Below are 27,762 nucleotides of genomic sequence, written 5' to 3' on the forward strand. Positions count from 1 at the left end.
GACCAGAAATACCAACTGCTCTAGCTAGTGAGGCCCCTCCACTGAACACCTCTTTATGTTCCGCAGAGGCGGAGAAGCAACGGCAGAGAGAACTGGAAACGCAGTTGGCAGAAGAACAGAAACGCCTGATGGAAATGGCTGAAGAAGAACGGCTGGAGTACCAGTGGCAGAAACTGGAAGCAGAAGAGAAGGCTCGGCGGGAGGCTGAGGAAAAGAGGCAACGGGAAGAGGCGGCGGCAAAACTGGCTCTGGAGGAAGCCATGAAACTTGCCCAGGAGCAAGACAGGTACTTCTCGTAAGCAAGAGTTGGACAAAAGCTGCCCTCAGGGCTTGTTTTCAGAGGCTTGATGACCTGGTGCCAGTTCTCACCTTACACGGCCTTCCTTATACCACAGTTCTCTCATCCCCTAGAGCAGGGCAGGATTCTGTCATGGCTCATAGAACTTGTATTGAAGCTAGACACGCATTTAGGAGAACATTTCTCTTAATCTGGTTTACAGATAAGTAAATCCCAGGGTTAGTGTGCAGCAGGTTGGTAGAATATTTAGATTATGCCCTGTATTCAACTTCCCAGTGAAAGAGGAGCAAGATCTCCATCAGGACCAAATACTGAGTTATGGCCAATACCAAGATGCATTGTGTAAATTGTATACTCTAGGGATTCATAAGTATGATACTCACAGTCAAGGGATGAGGATGGAGAGATACCGAAAAAGACAATGTTTTTGGTTTTGTGTGGTTTGGTTTTTCGAGACTGGATTTCTCTGTGTAACAGCCCTAGTTGTTCTGGAACTAACTCTGTAGACCAGGCTAACCTCAAACTCATAGATTACCTGCCTCTGTCTCCCCACTGCTGGGATTAAACGCATGTACCATCACACCCCGCCATGTTTGTTTTTTAGGCTAGCTACAAAATGCTATGCGGGAAAACTAGAAAGATGTGACAGAAAGCTTGTCATGTGACATGTTAAATAAACAGAAGCCCAGCATTGCTGGGATGGGGGTGAAAAGTGGTACTCTGGATGATGCCAGGGAGTTACGCCAAGACCAGAAGGAACTGAAGTTCCTTCTTACCTGGGGCCGAGAGCATTTCTGATCTTTGACCACCACAGAAACAGGAAGGTGAGCTAGGTGTGGTGGCACAGTTCTGTAGCTGTGGCACTTGGGGGGCAGTCGCAGAAGGAACCTTGGAGGGCTCCTGGGAGAACTGCAGCCAGATTCTTTCTCAAAACTGTCGGGATAGACGAGGTACAACCTGGGAAATCATGTCTCCAACACTAAATGTAAACACTCCCCCTGCATTGAGTTGTAATTTCCCACAAATTAGATGGCCTCTAATCTTCTCTAAAGAGAAGGCACCAGAACTCTCAAGACTTCATTAACTTTGAGTTGTTCCTTCCCTGGACTTTCTTCAGCGGTCAGGGGCATTACAAAATAGGTTATTAGAAAAGTCCTAATTCAGCTTCAATAGTCTAGACACCACGTATCGTAGCAGTAGTACGACAGAATGCAAGCTCCTAGAACCCCAACTTTCCATGAAAAACTGACAGGCATTATCGAGGTACTAGAACGATTATGTAAATAAAACCAGTTCAGGTAGCTGAGCAACTAAAGGGGTAATGGACCATCTCGTTCCTCCAAGAGCTAGAACCCAGTGCCAACCGACCTGACTTCATGTCCACCTGGACATCCGCCCCTGTACTTTAACTTCTCTGGGCTGTTTCCTCATCTCTAAAGCAAGGGGGTCCACTTTAATCCTAGCACTCAGGGGATTAAGCCTGTGAGTTTCCAGGACAGCCAGGGCTTCACAGGGAGACCCTGTCTCAAAAAAAAAAAAAAAAAAAAAAAAAAAAACAAACCTAAATAAAGCAAGCAAACAAGCAAAGGAATCCCTTCCAACAACACAAGTTTAAGAACTGGGAATTACCACTTCCCCTCTTCCTAATAGGACTCTCATGATGTCCAAATGTCTCATGTAAAGGCACTAAATGAACAGAGTATGATCTTCCACTAAAACCCACAACCCAAATCCAAAACTCTACCAATTTATAAGACTGAGTGCACGGGCGGTGGTGGCACACGCCTTTAATCCCAGCACTTGGGAGGCAGAGGCAGGCGGATCTCTGTGAGTTCGAGGCCAGCCTGGTCTACAAGAGCTAGTTCCAGGACAGGAACCAAAAGCTACGGAGAAACCCTGTCTTGAAAATGCAAAAAAAAAAAAAAAAAAAAAAAGGGAGGCGGTGGCGGGGAGGAAGCAGAAATCTTTAATAAATAAATAAATTTTAAAAAAAGACTGAGTGCACGCCTTTAGTCCCAGCACTCAGGAAGCAGAGGCAGGCGGATCTCTGTGAGCTCGAGGACAACCTGGTCTACAGAGCTAGTTCCAGGATAAGCTCCAAAAGCCACAGAGAAACCCTATCTGGAAAAATCAAAAAAAATAAATAAAATAAAAAGACTGAATGCTAAATCATTTCTGGAACTGGGGTGGGTTGTCTCCTTAGGCAAAAAGCAGCTTTGGAGAAACAGCTTCGTTTTCATCAAGAACTCTTAAAGGAAGCCAGCGGTCTGCAGTGGACACAGAACATTTCCAGACCATGGGTCTACTCATATTTCCAGTTCCTACAAATCCCCAAGCCGTAAGGCTAGAAGAAAACAAAAAAGTAAGTTGAGAATTGCTGACAGAAAAAGCTATACTTCTATAATAAAACTCGGGCCTGAGCTCAATTAGTCCATTTCATCTGATTTCCCTCAACCCATACCTCCCACTTTTAGAGACAGGGTTTCTCTGTGTAGCTTTAGAGCCTGTCCTGGGGTCTCGTCCTATAGACCGGGCTGGCCTCGAACTCACAGACAGTCGCCTGCCTCTGCCTCCCTAGTGCTACCACCGCCCAGCCGTCCAGCCATCCTCTCTTCTTTACCCTGGACTGGAACCTCTCTATTCCCAGCATTCCTGCACACTCCACACACACAAACCCAATAACTTACCACTTACTTAAATCCTTTTGTGTTTCTAGGACCACATTAAGTTCAAAAGCCTTGGTGCTAAACCATTCCATAGTTCCAGCGGGAGACACCAACAGTCTTAGACACTGTATGTATTTGAGTGTGTTCAAGAGTTGATGGTGAATGGACATTATTTTGTCATGCAATAACTCTGGATTAGTGAAGAGGAGTTAATCATATATTAAATCCCTCTATAAAGCACAACTTCATCATGGGGAATTTAAAACAAATGTCTTCTGAAAAGGCATGTTTGGGATCACCTGATACAGGTTCCCTTGAGCAAAGGGGGCTGTTCCGTGAAAATCCTCTCAATCTTTAAAGAGTGGCATGTTTAAACAAGGCTATAGCTGTGGAACCCAAAACATGCTTCCCTCATACTACTCACCGTTAAATGTTCATGGCCACAGGTAGTTGCCGGGGGCTACATCAGCAAAGAAATACAACTATTTCATTAACTCTGAAATCCCAATGCTATTTTTGATCCTTGAGAACAAATCTTAAGATTTTATTCCCAACTGTGCCTTAAAAAACCTACACATAAAACTCTATGACATCATCCTATCCGAAGTCTTTAAGTCATTTAGCAACTGTTCTAAAAATGTCTAGTAAACATCCCTTTTAACAACACATCACAGGCGGTGGTGCTCTTTAATCCCAGCACCAGCCCATGGGAGGAAGAGACATCAAGGCCAGCCTGGTCTACAGAGCTAGTTCCAGAGAGCCAAAAAAGAAAAGAAAAAGAAGCCAACCCTGTCTCGCCGGGCAGTGGTGGCGGTCCACACCTTTAATACCAGCACCTGGGAGGCAGAGGCAGGTGGATCTCTGTGAGTTTGAGGCCAAGTATCAGAATAGTAAAAGAAATTGTTCAAAACAACATAAAAGGATGTTAAATCAAGCATTGGTGTTTTTGTCTGTATAAGGCTATCAGATCCCCTGGAGTTACAGTAGTGAACTACCATGTGGTTGCTGAAACTGAACCCAGGTCCTCCGGAAGAGCAGCCCGTGCCCCTCACCACTATGCCATCTCCCCAGCCCGATTTTCCTAACTTTTGATCCACACTTGTCTTAGTTTTCTTATTACTACAACAAAACTATACACATACACCCCAAAAAGCACCTTAGAGTTAAGCAGTTGGTCACCCTGCATCTGCATCAGCATCTGGTCAGGGATGAATGCTGGCTCTTGGCTCACTTTATCCTTCTTACTCAACCCTGGACCTCACAGAGTGGCAGTACCCCCAGGGTAGGAATTCCCACCTCAAACCTTTCTGGACACACACCCGAAATCTTCCCAGAGTGACTTTAAGCCCAGGGAAGTTAACAACCAAAATTTAATCATCACACTGCCTACAGGTAAAGAACTGCATTTACTCACAAGGTATTGCTTTTTTTTTTTTAAGATTTATTTTTCTTTCACACTGTGTGTGGTAGTAAATTCTTTTATTTTATTTTTTTTAAATATTTATTTATTTATTATGTATACAATATTCTGTCTGTGTGTATGTCTGCAGGCCAGAAGAGGACACCAGACCTCATTACAGATGGTTGTGAGCCACCATGTGGTTGCTGGGAATTGAACTCAGGACCTTTGGAAGAGCAGGCAGTGCTCTTAACCACTGAGCCATCTCTCCAGCCCCACAAGGTATTGCTTTGTACAGGAATTACTTCTCCAGCCTAGGAATTTAGCTAATTTTTCCATTCTGTACTGCATGAACTAAGCAAGTCCTTGTTTCACGAAAAACAGAAAATGGCAAACACTATGGATGAGATCATAGTAAACTTAAATGTCTCTTTCTGACGCTTGTCAATCAACACACACTCAAGAACAAACATGCGTGAAAGCATTACTGCTCATGTTTTCTCCCTTTTGCAAATTTAGGGTACCGCACTGAAGCACCAGATAGACTACTTAGGGTCCTTTCCTAGTATTATCTATTACACTTCTGCTCCCAAGTGTCTATTTTAACAGTACTACTTTATCAGTCAAAGGTGTTTTTTAGGTCAACAGTAGAGTGTACTTTAGAAGACCCTCCAAAACAAAAATTATTTCTACCATTAAGCTCCACCACTAAATGCTGAGCCTTCATATATTCATGAATTCTGAAAAGCTCAAATAACCAATCAAATCTGTTACTTGAGCTTGACCGATGATGCAAACTCAAGATTTTCTACAATTGAACCTAATTTCCAGTTACTACTTAAAGAATATAACAGTAAATGCCAGGGGAGTCTAAAAGTTCCATTTTGTACAATAGAAATAATTTTAAAGATAGGGTCAAATGTGAGTTTCAGGCAATCTTCTTTGTGAGCAAATTACCTGAAAAGGAAGGGTATATAAGCTGTTAGCAGTTTATAAAATGAATCTCAGAAAGGTTTATTTGCTAAAGTAGCCAGATGGCACGGTATCTGGAATGACATGAAATTGGATGTACACATATATATATAGTTCTGCGACTCACTGGAATTTTTTTAAAGATGTATTTATTTATTATGTATACAGTGTTCTGCCTGCATGTATGCTTACAGGCCAAAAGAGGGCACCAGGTCTCATTATGGATGGTTGTGAGCCACCATGTGGGTGCTAGGAATTCAACCCAGAACCTCTGGAAGAGCAGCCAGTGCTCTTAACCACTGAGCCATCTCTCCAGCCCCCAATTCACTAGGATTTTAAAAATACTCGAAAAGGAAAAACAAAACACCCAGTAATGGTTTATGTGTAACATCCAAGAACAGCACAATCAGAAAAGACACGACAGTGGTGTTTCTCTGTGAAACAGTCCTGCTGGCCTCGAACTCAGAGGTCCACCCACCTCTGCCTCAAGAGTGCTGGGAGTAAAGGCGTGCGCCACTACCACCTGACAGCGAGTTGTTTTTTTTTTTTTTTTTTTTGGTTTTTCGAGACAGGGTTTCTCTGTGGTTTTGGAGCCTGTCCTGGAACTAGCTCTTGTAGACCAGGCTGGTCTCGAACTCACAGAGATCCGCCTGCCTCTGCCTCCCGAGTGCTGGGATTAAAGGCGTGCGCCACCACCGCCCGGCTGACAGCGAGTTTTTAAAAAGGCACTGTGATCATAAGTAAACGATTGATTCAGGAGGTACACCAGTAGCTCCCACTGCTTCAAGTCATTAAGGTCACCACTGTACAGCACTAAAGAAAACCCTATCTGGGACATTTTCATCTTTCTCCCTACAAAACTAAATAAACTAAAATAAAAGGGACTTTCGTACGGTTTTTACAAATATTGTTTATTTTAATGAAGCTGGTACAGACGATGTCCCTTGAAAACCCATGTCCCAGGCCAAAAACTACAAACAGAATCAAAAGGAGCAGTGTCTGTTGCGTACACTTCTGCAAGAGTAACTTTCCTACTAACTGCTGATGGAAATTACAGCTTTCCTGGGATCTTCAGACAGCCTGCCATACTCTTCTCTCTGGTGAAGCCATCCTGGAGTTAGCTGTCACTCTCACTGTATCTGTCATCTTGACTACAAACGTGATGCTCTTCTTTTGGTCCAGACCCTCAGATTTTAAAAGTAGCTTCAAGCTGAGGAAAGGTCATTTTCCCACAGTTCAGGTCTCTGAAGACCTTCCATCTCCCACTGAAAACCACAGTCCAGGCGTGAAGCAACTGCATGCTGGAACTTCAGGGCCAACTGGAAGGTCATAGGAAAGCTCCCACTGGTCCATCTTTTTATCATCACAAACTTGAAAATGCACAGTCCTGAAAAGGGTGGCCTCTCTGTGCACATATGAAATTGTTTAAAATATGAAGGGCAATATTAAGGGAGCTGAGGTCTGATCACCAAAAATCAGCACAACAAAAACAACCAGTAATGAATATTGAACACTAGAATTCAGAATACCAGATGTTCTAAAGAGATGGAGAGCCAGTATTCAATTTTCATTTTGAACACCACATTACAAAAGAACTATTTTTAAAAATAAAAAAGGATTAAGGGAAAAGGAAAAAAAATAAAAAGAATTATCTAAACCCTTGAATGACCCCCCGTTTGTTCCTGATAAACTTCAATCACATCTTCTTCCTCCATTCCCAGCTGCAAAAAAAAGGGAAATATGTTAACACTGAACTAAAAAAGCAACATTTTTACACCGGCTGCAACTATGTGGCCACTATTTTAAAGTACAAGACAATCCAAGTGTCACCTGGAAATAACCCCCAGGCTGAAATTCTTCTCCCGTGAGGCCAACACCTGGGAAGTGGAACATCTTTTAATCCCAGCACTAGGGAAGCCAGTGGCAGGCAGATCCTGGTGAATTTGAGACTAGCCTTGTCTATACAATGAGTTCTAAGACAGCCAAAACTACTTAGTGTGACCTTGTCTCAAAAAAACAAACAACAAAAACCTGAATCAAGCCATTCAACAAAAACAGCACTTGCCTGCCATGTGCAAAGCCGTGAGACTGCTCTGGCCCAGACTGGGAGGGGAGGGACACTCTGCTTATTCACTCTACAATATGGAAGTGGTTTGCTTTGTTTCTTCTTTGGGGAACGGGGATTTGTTTTTTGAGACAGGGTTTCTGTGTAGCTTTGGAGCCAGGCTGGTCTCAAACCCACTGAGATCCACCTGCCTCTACCTCCCAAATGCTGGGATTAAAGGCGTGCGCCGCCGCCACCACCACTTGGCCATAGATGGCAATTTTTATTCTGCACTTGTAACTTCCCTTTAATCTGAAAAATATTTCAAAATAAAAACTTCTTTAAAATATGGAGAAAAGTCAAGAACAACACAAGTACCAAGTTGAAGGTACCTTAAATGGGCAACATCTAAAGGACAGTCACACATTTAAAAAAAAAAAAAAACCTCTGCAGGCTTGTAAAATGATTACAACTGCAAGTCACTAAAGCCCAGGAGGCTGGATACACCTGTGAGAGGGTCCTTCTTTCCTTCTGTCTTTGGTTTTGTTTTTTTGAGACAGGGTTTCTGTGTAGACCCAACCATCCTTAGAACTCCACATGCAGACCACCTAGGCTGGCCTCCAGCTCTGAGACCCACCTGCCTCTGCACAACTACACCCAGTTTAGCTGAACCTGGATCTCTAGAAACGGGAAGATCTACCTTATGGTGGCAGTTTATATAAAAGACTTGGAGGAAGGAAGTTTTTGCTCTTTGCCCACTATTCCTGGAAAGCTCGTTTCTTCACTGGTATAACAGCCCACTTCTTCAGGATACTCAAAACTAGCTGAGATGTCCCAGCCTCACGAACTGGACCTTCCACTGGTAGACAGCACTGCGGGAACAGCACTCTAATAAGTTTCCTTTACATAAATATTCTTCAGTTCTGTTCCTCTAGAGAACCCTAATACGGCAACTCCACAATGAATGGATCTGGCAATCATCATTTAACAGAGGCAGGCAGATCCCTGTGAGTTCCAGGACAGCAATGGCTCTGTACAAAGAGACCCTGTCTCAAAGCAAACAAACAATGAAAACCAACATTACCCATAATGGAACAGAGAGACACCATGTCATACTCAGAAACATACAGCTCCACTCTGTAGTATTCCTATCAAAAGTGGTTTAATAAAGCAGAATAGCTAGCAAAGTCAATTAGACCTTCAATGGCAAACATGGCTCTAAATGCCACAAAAGATATTCCAACTTTTTTCACGACTTATCAAAAGTAATAGCTAAATAGAAAAAATGGCTTATTTAAAGCAAAGTAACTTTATTAATCACGATTATGAAAACACTTTGTAAACAAACGCAAAGGACTGTTGAACTATATACTCGGACTTGAGGGACTGCTCCAGATTCCCCAAGTCCTCCGAGGTCACCATCAACAAAGTACCAGAACCTGACCAAATGTAAGATGTGTCTGTCTTTAAAAGAAAGACCGTAGAGGTCTTAGCCAATCCTCCACCCCTCTTCTTAGCGGCACTTTTGAAAGTACATAAGGAAATCTCAATTCAATAGATTATTTCCCCTCTCTGATAAACCAGCAAGAATTCACAAAAGTGTATTTAATGCTAATGAAATTGTTAAAAATTTATATAAATTCATTTTATTATTTGTGTATGGAGGTATGTATGAGATGAAGGGGAGAACAGGCAAATGTGCATGGCTTGTGGGTAGAGGCCAAAGGACAACTCCATGGAGTTAGTTTTCTCCTTTCACTATGCAAACTATGGTGGAGGCAAGTGCCTTTACTGAGCCATTGCAATGAGCCACCTCATCTCCCTAAGAGAAAAAAATTTCCCTTTAAGATTTATTTTCAGGGGCTGGAGAGATGGCTCAGAGGTTAAGAGCATGGACTGCTCTTCCGGAGGTCCTGAGTTCAATTCCCAGCAACCACATGGTGGCTCACAACCATCTGTAATGAGATGTGGTGCCCTCTTCTGGCCTGCAGGCATGGAGGCTGAATACTTTGTACATAATAAATAATAAATAAACCTTTAAAAAAAAAAAAAGATTTATTTTCAGGCCGGGCGGTGGTGGCGCACGCCTTTAATCCCAGCACTAGGGAGGCAGAGGTAGGCGGATCTCTAGGAGTTCGAGACCAGCCTGGTCTACAAGAGCTAGTTCCAGGACGGGCACCAAAGCTACAGAGAAACAATGTACAGAGAAACAAACAAACAAAAAAGATTTATTTTCAGCTGGGTGGTGGTAGCACACACCTTTAATCCTATCACTTGAGGCAGAGGCAGAAGGATCTCTGAGTCTGAGGCCACCCTGGTCTAGGTTGAGTTCCAGAACAGCTAAGGTTGTTACACAGAAAAACCCTGTTTCAAAAAAACAAATCAAACAAAAACAAATGTATACTTTTTGTTTATACACACACACATCATGTTTGCTCATGGTACCCAAGGAAGTCAAAAGAGGGCAGCAGATCCCTTGGAACCGGAGTTACAGATGATATACCATATGGGTGATGGGAACTGAAACCAAGTCCTATGCATGAGCAAAAAGTATTTTTAACCTCTGAGCCCCAAGGAAAAAGCTATTTTTGTCCCTGGGATGTTGCAACAGACACTGGACCCAGCATCGCAGGATGCCCATGGTAGAGAAATGACTCCCATATATGCGTCATGACCCTCATCAACAGGCATGCATGTGAACATACACATAACAAATAAATACAAATTTTAAAAGCTATTACTTTTTTCTCTTTTATTTTGGCACTAGAGATATCAAACTCTGGGACACACGGATATTAAGCACATGCTCTATCACTAAGCTACAATCCTCATCCGTTTAATCCAAAATCTTATTTATTTCAAAAGTTTGATTCAGAAAGAAACCATACTTACTTCTTTTGGAGTATGGTTATCAGCAATTCTCTGACCTTCAAATAGAAACCTGAGTGAATTCATTGGAACTCCCTAAAAAAAAGAAAGTGTGTGTAAAAATCTTAGGTTTTAAATAACTATTATACTCTAAAATCAACAACAACAACAACAAAAAAAAACCAAAACAACATAAAGGCTTAACAAGCTACATTGATCATAAAATTAGATTACCAATTCAACCATAATTACCATATAATGAGAACCAATTATTTGTTAGGAAGGCTATCCTGTACCAAGTACTTTACTTGCAGTCATAAATAAAGCTCTTTGTAAAGACTCAAGAGGTATTACCACCTCATCTTCAGTTTACAACTAGGGAGCTTATGGCCTATAGATAAAAGAAGTTAGCTAAGAATTTTAGCCCAAAATGATTAATAAGCCTTTCTTCCCAACCATATTGTATTCACTTCCCCCTAAGTCTGAGCTAGCATAAAAGAAAATAAAGCTGGTTGGTGGTAGCACACACCTTTAAAACCACACTCAGGAGGCAGAGGCAGGCTTATCTCAATGAGTTCCAGGACAGCCAAGGTTTTGTAAGAGAGACCCTGCTTCAAAACAAACAAAGCAAAATTTCAACCTTGGTTATCTCTAATGTACTGTTTTTCTTGTTTTGATTTTAATTTTTTGAGACAGGGTTTCATGAAGCTCAGGCTGTCCTCAAATTTCTTTAATAGTGGAGGATAACCTTGAATTCTTGACCTCCTCCTATCAGTGTTGGGATTACAAGTTATCCCTCATATCCAGCATGAACTACACTCTTCCATATGCTTACATACACACACACACACACCCCTGTGTATTTGAGGCAGGGTCTTACTATGTAGCCCTGGATATCCTGAAACATTTTTAGCTGAAGCTAAAGATTATTAATTCTTGAACTTCCCCCCCAATTTTTATTTAATATTTGTGAGCATAAGATGTATGAATGTACACAACCATACAGATCCTTTTACATATATAATTTATGTTCATTGGTGTTTTGCCTCATGTATGTCTGTGTGAGGGTGTCAGAAGCCCTGAAACTACAGGTATGAGCTGCCATGTAGTTGTGGGGAATTGAACCCAAGTCCTCTGGGAGAGCACTGAGCCATCTCTCCAGCCCCCATACAGATTTTTTTTTAAAAGAGAGAAATTATCTTGATATATGCTTGAAAATATGTTAAATAGTTAGCAGCAATCTATATTATGTATAAAGAAAAAAATACTTTTAATTTGGTTTTTTTTGTGTGTTTTGTTTTTTGTTTTGTCTTGTTCTTCGAGACAGGGTTTCTCTGTGTAGCTTTAGAGTCTCTCCCGGAACTTGCTCTAAAGACCAGGTTAGTGTCAAACTCACAGACATCTGCCTGCCTCTGCCTCCCAAATGCTGGAATTAAGGCACGTGCCACTACCACCAGGTGAGTACTTATTTTTATAGGGTGTTTTGCCTGCCTATATGTGTGTGCACCATTTGTGTGCAGTGCTCACAGAAGGGCATCAGATCCTCTAGGACTGGAGCTGCAGATGGTTATGAGCCATCAACTGGGTACTGGAAGAGCAGTCAGTACTCTTAACTGCTGAATCGTGTTTCCGGCCCCAAGAAAATATATTAATTATAGATTTAAATTTGATATAAATGACCTAAACCTCATAGAAGCACAGGGAAATTTCACAATAATCACCAAAAAGGGTTGCCTTTATTGCTATACACAGATGCAAACCATCAAAAATATTCTTCTGAGCAATCAGTAAAAGTGAGTTACTTTCAAACGTTTTCTATATCCTACTAAAACTGAAATGGGTCACAAAAGGAAAACCACGCATGAGCAACGGCAAACAACACTACGGTGTTTCCCTTCAGTTTCTAATGGTGAAATCAGAGTACACTTCAACAACCGTCATACGGAAGCGCTGTATTTAACATCACAGTACACAAACCTGTCTTTGACAGTACGACTCCTTGAGTTTCTTGAGATGTGTTGTCATTTTCACTTTGAAATGTATCTCACTGCTATCCTAAGGAGATAAAGGGAAACATTATTCCTTCTTTTTCTACACTACTTAGCTAACTTGAACCATATTATTTAATTACGTCTTGTTACAGTTTTCTCATAATATTCTTTTTAGCATTCCTAACTAGTTTCATTAAAAGCAATCTAGTCAAAATCCAAATTACATTTTAGCAACTCACTATAAAAATAGCAAACCAAAGATGTTTTAGGTATCAAAATTATTAATATAAATTTGTATGCCAAGCAAAAGCATTCTTTCATTACATCATATCCATAAAAATACTGTAAAAAATAAAATGAACTGTTACAAACCCTTATAAGCAATAAAAAGAAAACATACTGGGGGCTGGAGAGATGGCTTAAAGGTTAAGAGCACTGGCTGTACTTTCAGAGGTCCTGAGTTCAATTCCCAGCAACTACATGGTGGCTCACAACCATCTGGCGCCCTCCTCTGGCGCGCGGGCATACACCAAGGCAGAATGTTGTATACATAATAAATAAATAAATCTTTAAAAAAAAAAAACATACTATCCCATTCATACCAACTAGTGTCCCTAGGGGGTATCAAACCTAAGAGAAAACAAACTTTTTTTAAGCTATTTATTATGCATATAATGTCTGTCAGGGAACTCCTGTAGTGGGGAAGGGAGGTGTAAGATCAAGAGTAACAGCAGACACTAACATCCTAAGCAACTGAGCGCGCTCACTGCGTCCATATACCACACTTTTTTTTTTTTTTTTTTGGTTTTTCGAGACAGGGTTTCTCTGTGGCTGTGGAGCCTATCCTGGAACTAGCTCTTGTAGACCAGGCTGGTCTCGAACTCACAGAGATCCGCCTGCCTCTGCCTCCCGAGTGCTGGGATTAAAGGCGTGCGCCACCATCGCCCGGCTCATATACCACACTCTTAACAGCAGACACTAGCATAAGGAACTGAGCGCACTCGCTGCATCCATATACCACACTCAAAGCAATAAAAAAAAAAGAGTAAGAAGACGACGGCTGGGGATATGGTTTTGCCAGGCCCTAGATTCCACTACACACACACACATTTAGACGCAGTAAGCAGACCTCCCCCAAAAATAACACTGTCAGTGACATTGATTTCCCACTTGGAAGAGGATGGAAAACTATCATACTGTGATGGTGAAAGGTGTACCATTTCACTAATTCCGATCTTCTAAAAGAAGTAACAACATGCCAGTGTGGTAGCACATGTTTTTAACTCCAACACTTGGAGGAAGACGCAAGTACATCTTTGAGTTTGAAGTCAGCCTGGTCTGTGTAGTAAATTCAAGACCAAGCAAGAGTACAGAGTGAGACCCTGTCTCAAAAACATTATCTGCCTCTTTTACCCCCAACAGATACATGTACAATAAAGGAAAATGCATTTTTTTTAAAAAAATTTATTTATTTATTATGCATACAGTGTTCTGCCTGCATGTATGCCTGCAGGCCAGAAGAGGGCACCAGACCCCATTACAGATGAAAGTGAGCCACCATGTGGTTGCTGGGAATTGAACTCAGGACCTTTGGAAGAACAGGCAATGCTCTTAACCTCTGAGCCATCTCTCCAGCCCCGAAAATGCAATTTTTAAATAACATATCCTACCTAATGTTTTTTCCCATGTTTTTACACATTGGAAAAATGTCAAATGAGAAAAATAATGAAACTCACCTGTCCAATAACTTTGAGCTTAATGTATTCTCCTTCCTTCTTATCCCCTAAGTCCTCAGTTGAAGGTTTTGCCTCCTGAAAGAAATTTCCAGATTAGCAATTATACTCTGCTGTTTATGAGCATCCATTACTTTCCCCCAGGTAACAGACTCTGCACCTGAAAATACAGAGCACATTTATTTCCCCAACACTCAATTATTCTTCAAACTCCCCACTCATTAAAAATCAATAAAGCCCCCCCCCATTTATTTATTTTCTATGTATACAGTATTCTGTCTGTGTGTATGCCTGCACACCAGAAGAGGGCACCAGATCTCATTACAGATGGTTGTGAGCCACCATGTGGTTGCTGGGAATTGAACTCAGAACCTCTGGAAGAGCATCCAGTGCTCTTAACATCTGAGCCATCTCTCCAGTCCAAGTTTGTTTGTTTGTTTTTAACAGCATTGTTTCCTACAGTAAAAATCTAAAATTTAACCATGTCTTAGTCAGTCACCTTCTAAGGACTTAAGACAAATTAATGAAAATGTTTCTAACAAGTTAAAGGTGACAAAGATGCTGGCATCAAGAGGAGCAATTTGGAAACTCTTGCCCTAAGGTCAATTCCTCTTAACTAGGAGTTCATCCACCTAGAGTTCTTAGTAAACATTTTGAATCTAAGAGTATGTTCTCACGGTCTATCCTGAGGCAACCTCCTATACCAAGATATGGAAATGTATCACAAGCAAAGGCTATTTAGAAAGGACAATCAAATAGGAAAGTATTGGTCTAAATACTAGAGTCAAAATGAATCAGTTTTATATCATCTGGTATTTTAATCCACGGTTACAAGGTAATAAGGCCTGACTGAAGCAGTAACAAAATGGGAGCGGAAGAGCCTGGAATCTAGGAGTGAGAAAGTAAGGAAAAGGAGACTTATGGGAATACAAAAAGATTTACAAACTCATCTCAAATAAAGGAGTATTGCAAAGCAACTGAAATTAACAGGCTGAATTAGATGAGAACAATTTCAGCATAAAACACATCAGTTGAGTCATTCTTAGTGAAACAATGTCCTGGAAAGTGTCCCACACACTTCAACCATCACACTTAAATATTTAAAATATTCTTGCTACTTGTATTAATTCAAAACTAATTCAGTCAGGTAGTAAATTTCTATGAGTTTGCAGCTAGCCTGGTTTAGAATTCCAGACCAGGTAGGGATATATAGTGAGACCCTGTTAATCTACACTTACTAATAATTAGCGCACTGAGGCGGATGTGATGGAACACTTTAACCTTTTAATCCCAGCACTCAGTAGAAGCAGGTAGATGTGAAAGGCCAGTCTGGACTACAAAGTGAGTTCCAGGACAATCAGGGCTGTTACACAGAGAAACCTAGTCTCAAGGGGGGAAAAAGTAAGAATCAACAAACTGAATTTTACACGTAAAGCACATATATATCTATATAGCACATGCCAGTACAGCTAACACGACATACTCTTGACATTTTGAAATGAACAGAACACAATTCAATAGCATTGGAAATAATCCCAAGAACTGACAAATGGTATTGCACAATAATAAGTTTCTACACAGCAAAGGAAAATAATCAATAGAGTGAAAAGAGCCTACAGAATGGGAGAAGTCTTTTTCAACTATATATCCAAAGGGGATCACTATCTACAATCCATTAAGAAAAAAACCTCCAAAAATTAAATACAACAAAAACCCAATCAATCAATCAATGGGCTATGTTTTCTCTCAAATGTAGACTCTAGATTGAAATTTAAATTTGCATGTATAAAAGAGACTATGTACAGTGGGGGATAACAAGAGGGGGTAACAGAAGGGGGTAGCAGAGAGGACTGCAGGAGGGGACTATAGTGGAGGAAGAGAAGGATGAGCCACAGGGATAGAGGGGATGGAGGGGGAACAAAGACAGCAAGGGGTCTGGGGAGGGGCGATACAAAGATCTGTATGTATACAGTAACATGTACATGTCATTAAGTGTGCGGAGGGGGAGAAACTGAGTAAGCATACCAAGCTCCAAGATCAGTACAGTGTCTAAGGAAATGCTTAGATGACAGAAGAGACAGTATGGGACAGGATGCCTGGTTTTCATTCAGCTGCATTTCAATGCTTGCAGACTGGATATTTGCAGGCAAAATTAACTTCTTTAGTCACAGTACTTCACCTGAAAATTAGGTGACTATCTTCAAACACTGTCTTGCCATATTTCTATGAATTTATAGTCATACTGAAGAGTTGCTTCTTCCTGCAAGTATCCAGAAAGCAAAGGGCTTATTCTCTGTGGTGAAGGGCAATAAAAGGCAACCCAAACCTGAATCCCTTTAAGAGGAGGAGAGGAAGTGAGTTTTGTTTACGTTGGCACAAAAGAAGATATTCTAGTTTTGTCTAGGCTAATATGGCTACATAGAAGATACTCAGAAACAAAAAACAATCCCCCCTCCTCTCTCTATTCAAACACTCAGAATCCTATAATACTCAAAAAGCATAAATGGCTTCCAACACCTTAAGGTCTAAAAACAAACTCCACAACATTTCAATACATACATCGCTGCCCCCATTCTCACTTTTCTCTCACATTCCTTTTAGTAGCCTAAGAAATCTCTTCACTGTTTGCTAAAGACTCATCTTTGTCTACGCCACGTTAAAACTGCATAACCAAGGCAAGCAATAAAAGAAAGCCTTCAGCTGAGTTTACAGTTCCGTAAGATCAGAGAGTCCGTGACAGTAAAGCAAAGGTGAGGTGACAACAGCAACATCCCAACACAAGGAGGAGGCGAGAACGGGCATAGGAATAGCCGGGTTTTTGAGATCTTAAATCCACCCCCAATGGCACAACTTCACCAGGACCATCCCTCCTAATTCTCCCAACAGTCATCAACTAGGGACCAAATACTCAAAAATATGAGCCTACGGGGCCATTCTCATTCGAACCAACCCCCCCCCCCCCCCCAATATGTCCATTGCCTTCTCCCATCTTCGGCCGAGTATGGCCCAGTTTCCTTTGCCTGAAGTAAAGGTAGTCTTTCCTGAAATCAATTCAGAGATGTAGATCAGCTGACGTCTACTACCGAAAGGCCTTCTCAGGTCACAGCAGTCTCCCAACCACTATCTTTCTTTAATGCCTCTACTTGCAGTTCATTCGTCTCCCACACTGGCCTCCTTGATGGACTCTCTACTGCAATCTTTATTTTCCCACCACAGTCACAACTGACAAGTCAGTATTTGCTATGGGCACTTTTACTCTCCTACCTGTTCTCTGTGCATCAACCCTCAAAACTGTCCTCAGTTTCAGCTGCACTCCTTACTGCTAAATCCATAGGACACTCAAATTTCTCCATTTGTGCCTTCTCATCTCAGCTGTTTTCTTCAATTCTCCTTCAGTCCTCTGCTTTCCTTCCTTGACTGTCTCTTAGATACCGTGTTGATTAATTTTTGTCAACTAGTCACGACCTAAAGTGTTTTAGGAAGAAAGAACCTCAATTGAAGAATTGCCCCTAGGGTGGGGCACTGGTGGCACCTTTAATCCCAGAACTCAGAAGGCAGAGGCAGGTGGATCTCAGTGAGTTCCATGACAGCCAGAACTGCTACACAGAGAGACCCTATTTCAAATTGCCTCCATCAGAGTCCCCTGTGGGCAAGCCTTTAGAGCATTTTCTTGATTCAGGAGATCCCAGTGCACCCTTGGGCAAGTAGTCCTAGATCATATAAAAAAGCAAGCTGAGTAAGTCACGGGAGAAAGTCAGCAAGCAGCATCCCTCCAAGACTTCGGCCCCACAGCTCCTGCCTTCTGATTCTACTTGAGTTGCTGCCTTGGGAACCCTCAATATTGAACTATGACTTGGAAATCTAAGGAAAGTCTGGTTTGGTCAGTGTTTTATAATAGTAACAGAAAGAAAAACAAGACAGACACAAATACTAACATCATCCTCTCCAATCTAACAATTACAGAGTTCACACTTTTATCCAAGGGCCTGAACTTGTGCATGTTAGGTATCTGAAGTATGATAGACTTATTTCCTTTTTCTGAAAACCACAATCAAAAACTGAGAACATAGTTCAGGGGCAAAACCCATGTCTGGTGTACAAAAAGTTCTGAGTTCAACAGCACTAAAGCCAGCAATCACAGCAGCACTCAAACAAACAAACAAAAATCCTCTCTGGATTCCCAGTTACAACAGTTATCCACACACATCCGACTACAGCAAACACTGTGACTATCTATGGCTTCTCTCAAGTTTCCTATTTAACCATTCATCATTGTGACAATTCCAGTGGTTCTAAAGCCCATCTCATTCTCTACAATCACTAAACCACTGTAGGAATGGACATCTCTACCTCTTGTAAAACAGCTTTAATGCAGTCATGCACCTTCTCATGAACTCATAGGGTCTCACTATATAGACCAGGCTGGCCTCAAACTCAAGAGATCTATCTACCTGCCTCCACCTCCCAGTACTAAGATCAAAGGTGTAGGCCACTACACCCAGTGAATGTCTTTTTCCTACTGACAGACTAGAAAATAGAAAGATCGTAGACAAAAGGAAAAAACTGAACCTGTCGTCTCCAATAGTCTTGGGGTCTTGTATGCTTTCCTTCTCTGTCCTGTACTTTTTTTAAAGGCAGCCAATACAGAATACAGCACACTAGTTACACAACAGTGAAAGCATTCAGGGTAAGTCTGGGACTGTAGGTCATCAAAGCAAGGACGGTTCCAGAGAACAGATCGACCTGGCTGGCCAGAATATACGGCCAGCAGAACAGAAGTCATGACAATTTTCAGGACTACATCACTGGGAGATTGAACCCTCCTAACTGGTAAAGGAATTTACTGGGAACTAACCACCGTAACTCTGCTCTCCAAGGAACAACATGGAAACAGACAAATGATTCTGGGAAGTGAACTAAACTGGAAGACATGGAAAACACAGCAGTTTGCATTTAAAGTGTACTAAATTCATACTGTACTATTTCAAGTTCAATGATCTTCACAAAGATGTACTCTTGACAGTCAGCTCACGGACAATTCAGTCACATGGTCAGAGCATCTCATTTAATCTGCCACTGGTCCTTATAGCTACACAAGGATCGCTAATTCTTACTGAAAGAGGAGGGATTCTTGGAAAATACTAAATTTTTGTTTTGGTTTTGAGACAGGTTCTCTCTATGTAGTCCTGGAACTCACTTGATACACAGACCAGGCTGTTAAAACTCGAGATCCTCCTGCCTCTGCTTCCTGAGTGTGCAGATTAAAGCAGTATTCTCTGCTCAATCTTTTTTTTTCTTTTTTGAAGATATATATTTTTATTTTATGTGTACAGTTAATATAGTTTATGTGTATAGATGTTTTGCCTGCATGTACGTCTACATACCACATGCATGCAAGTGCCCACGGAGGCTGGAACAGGATGTTTGATCTCTGGAAACTGGAACTACAGGCGGTTGTAAAACGTCATAGGTGCTGGGAGTTGTACCAAGGTCCTCTGAGGAGCAGTCAGTGCTCTTAACCACTAAGTCTTCTCTCTAGTATCTATTTATTTAATTCCTAACTATGTTTTTTAAAAAGGAGGAGGAGGAAGAAGAAGAAAGCTAGATAGAAGAGAGAAGAAAAGTAGGATACAGTATTGTGGCTATTATTAAAAGAAATAAAAAGCCCTTCACAAAAAATGTGCAGTGACATTGTGGATTGTGTCTCCTAGAAATGTCAGAAGCTACACACCCGTGAAGTCCTGTCTATCTGGCTGTTTAAACATGACCTGAACAAGGATGACACCAACAAGCATGCTAATGTGGATGGGGGAAGCTCAAAACAACTACTAAGAACTACTAAGGAATATCAAATCAAGGGGGGAATCAATAGTCTTTCCCACAAAAAGTGCACCAACTGGATAGCCAATACCAAATGGTCAGCACTGAAAACACATAAGCAACAGTATATTGACTATGCAGTTATATTTACGTACTTAGGACTGCCCACAATTAAAGAAAAAGAGGTGTTTGAAAGAGCAAGAGGAGCAAGCTATCAGGAAGTTCTGGAAGAAGGAAAGGGAAAGGGGAAATTATTTAATTATAATTTTTTTAAAATATTTATTTATTTATTTATTATGTATACAATATTCTGTCTGTGTCTATCTCTGCAGGCCAGAAGAGGGCACTAGACCTCATTACAGATGGTTGTGAGCCACCACGTGGTTGCTGGGAATTGAACTCAGAACCTTTGGAAGGGCAGGCAATGCTCTTAACCACTGAGCCATCTCTCCAGCCCTTTAATTATAATTTTAAAAAAATTTAAAGCCCTATTTACACATGAATGCCTGAGACTGGCTTCCAAAATAGCAAGGAATGGAGCTGTAGATTTGAAAAATAAGACAAGGCAAGACATATGAGGTACACTGTATACATTAACTTTTCCATAATAAAAATTTTTCAAATGCCAGACAATAGTGGTCCAAGCCTTTGATCCTAGCACTTAGGCGGCAGAGGCACGTGGATTTATTTTGGGGTCAGCATGGTCTACAAACGTGAGTTTCAGGACAACCAGAGCTAGATAAGAGAAATCCTATCTTGAAAAACCAATAATAATAATAATAATAGTAGTAGTAGTAGTAGTAGCAGCAGCAGCAGTAGTAGTAGTAACAATAATATTTTTTTAAAAAGCCAGGCAGTAGTGGTACACACTTTAAGATTTATTGTTTATGTATTTATTAATTTTTATGTGCTCTGTCTGCATGTACAACTTTATGCCAGAAGAGGGCATCGATCCCACTATAGATGGTTGTGAGCCACCAGTGGCTGCTGGAAATTGAAGTGAGTCCCAGTGTTTCACCTCTAGTCCCACTGCTCAGGAGGCAGAGACAGGTGAATCTGAGTTCAAGGCCAGCCTGGTGTACACAGAAGGACAGCCAGAGCTACAGAGAAACCCTGTCTCAAACAAAACAGAATAGAACCACTGTTTTCCCATTTGTAAAGGGCCCTATAACACACGAGACAAGAATAGAAACTTTATTTTCTACATTTTCTCCTACCTCATACACCAAAGCAATCTGTGCCTACACTTGTTTCATGGGAAAAACTAGCAGCATACTTGTCCAACCTAAGATCTATCAGACAGTCTGTCATTCAATCCAAAAGCAATCCTGATTTTTTAAAAAAAAGTACTAAAAGCAAGTATCACCTGGATTATGTTTAAAGCAAGTCTATACTGGACAGGTCCTCACAGATGTAATCTCAACACTTGGCTGATTCAGGAGGAAGACTGGCACAAGTTTGAGCCTAGCACATGGTACAACATAAGAACTGTCTCAAGAAAAAAAGGCCCACAGTACTACTTTAATATACTTCAAAAGACAGGCCACTATGTACAAATGCCTTCAGTAGAAAGAGACTGGAACGTAACACTGCAATGGCATTCAGTGATATGCACATAGGAGGCTAGAGAGTAGGGCTTAAGTAAGTACCAGAGTTAACCCATGGGCACATGATTTATAAAGCGCTACTATGTGGGGGCTAGAGAGATGAGTAAATGAAAGCACTTGCTGCCAAGCTCGACATCCTAAGAGCAATCCCGGAGAAGCACACAGTGGACCCAACTCCACAAAGCTGTCCTCTCAGGTCCAGGTGAACTCAGGGCACCCACAAAAAATAAATGTAATACAAAGTTTAAACTACTATGTTGTCTTTTGTTTTTCCTTTCTGGGGGATTGAGACTGGGTCTCACATGAGTGTAGACATGTGCCAACACTCAGCTAATCTATGTATTCTAAAAATTCAGTACAGTATATATGCAGGGTGTGATTGCAGAGACAAAGGCAGGAGAATCACTGTAAGTTCAAAACCATCCTTGTCTGTTTCAAATAAATAAAGTACAGGAGCTCTTGATGGGATGTAGGTTACACAGACGTCTTCCATCTGCAAACCTTTAAATAACCGGACCTAGATAAGGCAAGAGAACATAACTCCACCCTTCCTCCTTCCTTCCTGTCTTTTCCTTCAGATCCTTATTAACTGCAAAAAGGCAACTAAATGCAAGGAGAAGAGGAGGCAATCACACATCTTTAAAGATATGTTGCAGGAATATGCAAATTTTTGTTTTGTTTGAGATAGGGTTTCTCTGTAGCTTTGGAGCCTATCCTGGAACTCAGTCCGTAGACCTGGCTGGCCTCGAACTCACAGAGATCCTCCTGCCTCTGACTGCCTTTGCCTCCAGAGTGCTGAAATGAACTAAAGACATGTGCCACCACCGCTGACTAGAGCATACAAATCATGAACTACAAGACTAAGATGATCAGTAACAGTATCTGTGTGAACCTGCCCACAAGTCTGTTAAATCATGAACTATAAGACTAAGGTGATCAGTAACAGTATCTGTGTGAACCTGCCTACAAGTCGGTAAAAATTGAATGATAACAATTATCTATGTAAATATCCACAATTTCAGAGAATTATGGAAGAAAATGCTAAAGATGTTTTGAGAGACTGTTATCTACAACACTTCGGAGCCTGACTAAAGAGGGCTCAAAGTTAAGGGCACTGGCTGCTCTTCCAGCAGACCCAGATCCAGCTCCCAGCATCCATGTGTGGGCTCACAATCATCCTTAACTCCTGTTCCAGGAGATTTGATGCTATCATGACCTCTGGAACCACCAGGCACACACACAGTACATACACAAACATGCAAGCAGAATACTCACACACATAAAATAAAATCTTAAGAAACAAATTAGAAAAATACTTATGTAGGGAATATTTTATGTAAGTGCTATAACAGAGCTAACCTAACTACTATGAAATATCACAATTATTTGAAAAATATTTTACTTTCAGAGTGTGCTGGTACACACCTTTAATCCCAGGAGGCAGAGGCTATCCTGGTCTACATAATAGGGAGTTCCAGAATAACCAGGGCTACATGGAGTAGAGACCATCTCAAAAAAATTTTTTTACAGTTTTGAAATTTCAACTACTCAACTGTGAATACTCCAACCATAACTATTATATTATTTCGATATATTATAAAATAGTTGTTATATTCTAATTGAAGTGCTCCATTATATTCAGTTGGTAATACCCACTAGCAGCACCTCACTCAGTCAGAAAGATGACAGACTTGACGGACTATGCATCACTCCTCTACTAGGAAATGGAATGCCTAAGGTACCCACCACTAAGTAAATGCTAAAGTAACTGCTATAGTTTAGTATGTTCTATGATATGAATGGTACATAAAGCTTAACATTTTTTTTTTTTTTTTTTGGTTTTTCGAGACAGGGTTTCTCTGTGGTTTTGGAGCCTGTCCTGGAACTAGCTCTTGTAGACCAGGCTGGTCTCGAACTCACAGAGATCCGCCTGCCTCTGCCTCCCGAGTGCTGGGATTAAAGGCGTGCGCCACCACCGCCCGGCCAAAGCTTAACATTTTAATATACATCCATCACTTATTTTCCTGAAAACTCAAACTGTTGCGAGGATCAGCAGAGATTAATAACAAGAACCTATAAAGAACATTGCAGAAACAAATGTTACAACAGCAGCAGAAATACAAGTCATGTGGTCGACTAAAGATAACTTCAAGTTCTTTCTTACTCCTACTGAGAAATGAGACACATCTTTCTCATGAATCTGGGCGCACCTTAGAGATTTGACTGATTTAATACAGGACATAATCACAAAGTCAGGGAACTAGAAGTTTATTTCCAACTGGGTTGATTTTATTTTGTTTTTGTTACACTAAAGTTGCTTTTGATGATTTGGTATAAAATGGAAAACAGTTCTAACTATACTATAAGAAAAGAAAAAGGGAAAATATTAGTTCAAATTACTCTTATTCCTTTCATATTATACTTCTAGTTTTGATGAAATGTGAAATTAGGCTAAGCAAACTCCTATGAATGGTTATAGGATGACCCTCATCTTTTGGGATAATCATGTAAATAAATAGGATGAGAACTTCAGTATTTTAAGCTCATCAATCATCACAGAGCAATAGTTCCTAAATCTAGTACCACACTCTCAATGATGTAAACTCCCATCAGGTGGCAACTGTGGCACATACCCTTTGTCCCAGAACTGGGGAGGCAGAGGCAGGCGGATCTTGAGTCTGAGGACAACTTGATCTACAAAGCAAGTACCACAACTGGAGCTACACAGAGAAATCCTGTCTTGGAAAACAAAATAGATAAACAATGACCCCTTAAAATGTTAGCATACATTTTTTTTCAAGTCAAAAATTCCTAAAAGAAGCACTATTTCATACTGATGCACATTGCTTTAATGTGTAGCTCAATCAAAAAGACTTGTTTTGCCAGGCAGTGGTGATACATGCCTTTAATCCCAGCACTTGGGAGGCAGTCAGGTGGATCTCTCTGAGTTCAAGGCCAGCCTAGTCCACAGAATTTCAGGACTCAATGACTCAATAGCTACTGAGAAACACTGTCTCAAAAAAAAAAAAAAAAAAAAAAGATTTGTTTTGCCAGTTCTGGTAGTAGACATCTTTCATCTTTAATTCCAGCACTTGGGAGGCAGAACCAGGAGGATCTCTCTTGAGTTCCAGGACAGCCTGGTCTACATAATGAGTTCCAGGACAGCCAAAACTACACAGTAAGACCTTATGTCAAAAACAAAAAAAAAAACAAAAAAAAAAAGAGGGCTGGAGAGATGGCTCAGTGATTAAGAGCATTGCCTGTTCTTCCAAAGGTCCTGAGTTCAATTCCCAGCAACCACATGGTGGCTCACAACCATCTGTAATAAGGTCTGGTGCCCTCCTCTGGCCTTCGGCATGCACATAGAATAGACTATTGTATACATAATAAATAATAAATATTAAAAAAAAGAAAGAAAAAAGACTTGCTTCCATTTTTCTGTCATATTTCTAAAAATCTTCACTGACCATCCATGAAAGAATGACAAAATTTAATTAATTACACACCAACTAGCCAGGTATGACAGCAAACTCTAATCCCAACAACTCTGCAAGGCTGAGTGAAGGAGGAGTATTCCAAATCCAAAGATAGCTTGTGCTACAGAGTCAAGTTCAAGACCAACCTAGGGGGGCTGGAGAGATAGCTCAGTGGTTAAGAGCATTGCCTGCTCTTCCGAAGGTCCTGAGTTCAATTCCCAGCAACCACATGGTGGCTCACAACCATCTGTAATGAGGTCTGGTGCCCTCTTCCGGCCTGCAGACATACAGACAGAATACTGTATACATAATAAATAAATATTTTGAAAAAAAAAAAAAAAAGACCAACCTCGGCAACTTAATGAGACTAAGCAGGAGAGAAGGGATTTGAGCTTAGGGATACAGAGCCACGTCCAATGCCCAGTAAACCCACTGGGGTGAGTACTACATCTAGTGCAGTTTCACAGGCCCTGAAAACAGCCTGTGTCCTACGTTCTTCATATTCTTAAATGACGTGAGTTCAAATTAGAGCAAAAATAATTGTAAAACTTATTCCATAACTCTTTCATCAGGCCAACACGCCTTCTAGTTTCTTCTAAAATAAAAGGCTGAAGAAACTAAGCTTTTACAGCTGATCTTTCCTCCCTTACTTGTAACTAAGAAAACAACTGTCTGAGGAGATATTCATGAAGTCATTTCTATCCAGATTAAATAGAAATTAATCCAGATTATTAATAATCAAATCCACCCCACAACTAACCTACAGCATGAGTAGGCTAAAAATTAGAACCACCCTGGCCAGGCAGTAGTGGCGCCCACCTTTGATTCCAGCACTCAGGAGGCAGAGGCAGGAGGATCTCTCAGTTTGAGGACAGCCTGGTCTACAGATCGAGTTCCAGGTCAGTCAAGGCTACACAGAGAACCCTGTATTGAAAAACAAACAAAAAAATTATAATAAAAATAAAAATAAACAGTCCAACTACACTGTAGAGTTGAAAGAAAAAGTTTACTGATTATCACTATAAATGTCAAAAAAATACTTTGAAAATTCAAAGTCGTCTAAGCAAACAAAAGAAGACCAAAAAAGTTTTTTGTTTTGTTTTGGTTTTGGAGACAGGGTTTTTATGTAGCTTTGGAGCCTGTCCTGGAACTACCTCGTGTAGACCAGGCTGGCCTCGAACTCACAGAGATCCACCTGCCTCTGCCTCCCGAGTGCTGAGATTAAAGACATCCACCACCACTGCCCAGCTCAGACAAAAACTTTATGTATCAAAAACTACCCACAAACGTGGTAAAAAAATAACAGGATGAAGAAAAATTTAGGTGGCAGTGTTTCTATTTGAAGGTAAATAACCATGCAAATTCTTGACAGCGTTTCACTTTTAATTGGAAGTTTTCTGTAAAAATATTCTACAACTGCACAATACAGTTTTTCTCTTTTCTCTTTATCACCTGGAAGATGGGATATGGGGACGCATATAATCAAGATACATTGTTTAAACGTATGAAATTGACTGTGAATAGGGAAAAAAAAAGGAAAGATGTTTTGTTTTGGAAAAAGTCAATCATCTGCAGGCTAATGCTAGATGAGATGGCTTGCTGGTGGTAGGACGCGAAACAGTTTCGTTGTTTCTCGGTTATTCTGAGCACTCCCATAGCTAGAGAGTTGATGGACCAATCCCGAGTAAGAAATGCAAAGTACAGGAAAAGAGTCGACCGCTCCGCAGCCCCAGATGGAAAAAAAGACTCAGAAGGAACAGCGGCGGACCGGCCCTCCCCGCAAACACAACGGAAAGCGGCTGTCTTCTGGGTTCCCGAGAACCTCAGGCCAGGCTCCCTCGCCGCCCCCCCCCCCGCCCCGCCCCGCCCCACCACCGAAGACCCCAAGTGGAGCAGCGCCGCTCTAGGGGCCACCTACCCTCAGCTAGGGCCGCTCTCCCGTTACATAACTAGGCCCGGGGCCCTGCTCCTGCCATCGGTCGGCTCGAGGGAAACGGCCGTTTCCCCGAGGTCGCTCCCGGCGACTGGGGAGCGGGCCCAGGCCCCCAGCGCACCCGCAGGAACCCCGGAGCCGTCGAGAGAGACGCGGCGCCGGGCAGCGGGACCGGGGGGGGGGGGGGGGGCACCGCGAGGGCGGCGGAGGGTGGGTGCGCCCCGGAGCCCCGCGGTCCCCGGCGGCTCGGCCCCGTTCGGCCCCGTTCGGCCAGGCGCCCCTCGCGGCCCCCTCCCCACCGGCGGCCCCCTCCCCCAGCCGCATCCCCTCCCCCGCGTCCCGGTGCCCGGCCAAGCCCGCGGCCGACAGCCCGGAGCCCCGAGGCCCCGGCCCGGTACCTGATCAGACATGGTGACGGTGGATTCCCCGGGGGTCTCCGCACCGCAGCGGCCTCCGGCAAGCTGAACCTCACTCCGAGGTTTACAAATCTGTCTCTTCCCCACAGCACAACACCGCGGCTGCAGGGACTTCCGCTACGTCTTGCGTTACTTCCGCTGCGCGCAGAAGAGCGTTGGGGAAGACGGGAAAAGGAGGCGGGAAAGCGCCTTCTGGGGAGGCCGGGGGCGTCCGACTTGCAAAGCTGCTTGCATGGAGCGAGAGACTGGTGGATTGTACGGCCGGCGGGAGAACCAGGCCTGCTATCTCAGCCCCTCTGGAGACCAGGGCTTCGCCACCCCAGGCTGACTGTCCGGGTCAAACTGACGCCCTAGACTCCACCCTCTCGGACACCTTGCGCGCCTGAGGGCCGAGCCTAGATCGGTCTTTGTCTCCTCTTCCGTACGCCCCTGAGTACAGTGAGTTCCCGGGATAAAACTTTTACTACCTCCTCTTGCTTGCTGCCGGCGCACTCATGACTTCGATTTAAAAACCACAACGAAAAGACGACCCCTTGGGA

At 42.1% G+C, this 27,762-nt stretch overlaps 2 protein-coding genes across 2 annotated transcripts in view; one reads left to right on the forward strand and one right to left on the reverse strand.

Moving 5' to 3' along the window:
* Nucleotides 1-2,640, forward strand: part of LOC121445131 (uncharacterized protein KIAA2012 homolog) — a 95,800-nt gene extending 93,160 nt beyond the window's left edge. Inside the window, exons 20-21 of the mRNA XM_041647139.1 lie at nt 67-286; nt 2,502-2,640. Of these exons, the coding sequence (XP_041503073.1) occupies nt 67-286; nt 2,502-2,640 (359 nt within the window). The remainder of the gene's footprint in view (nt 1-66; nt 287-2,501) is intronic.
* Nucleotides 2,641-6,225: 3,585 nt separating this feature from the next.
* LOC121445147 (small ubiquitin-related modifier 1) lies at nt 6,226-27,361 on the reverse strand. The gene is made up of 5 exons (XM_041647157.1): nt 27,206-27,361; nt 13,975-14,049; nt 12,225-12,302; nt 10,272-10,343; nt 6,226-7,056 (listed from the first exon to the last, which is right to left on the reverse strand). Exons 1-5 carry the CDS (start codon nt 27,215-27,217, stop codon nt 6,988-6,990), a joined length of 306 nt encoding a protein of 101 aa, XP_041503091.1. The 5' UTR covers nt 27,218-27,361; the 3' UTR covers nt 6,226-6,987.
* Between the last annotated feature and the right edge of the window lie 401 nt (nt 27,362-27,762).

This window comes from Microtus oregoni, unplaced genomic scaffold (genome assembly GCF_018167655.1).
Source record: "Microtus oregoni isolate MIOR12 unplaced genomic scaffold, Mior012 000160F_ref0000428, whole genome shotgun sequence".
NCBI lineage: Eukaryota > Metazoa > Chordata > Mammalia > Rodentia > Cricetidae > Microtus > Microtus oregoni.

Bases quoted from the DNA above. Each gene is read 5' to 3' on its own strand.
- LOC121445147 (XM_041647157.1), bottom strand. The intron at 12,303-13,974 runs GTGAGTTTCATT...TTATCTCCTTAG, and splicing joins AGCTCAAAGTTATTGGACAG to GATAGCAGTGAGATACATTT. The intron at 7,057-10,271 runs GTAAGTATGGTT...TTTTTTTTGCAG, and splicing joins ATAACCATACTCCAAAAGAA to CTGGGAATGGAGGAAGAAGA.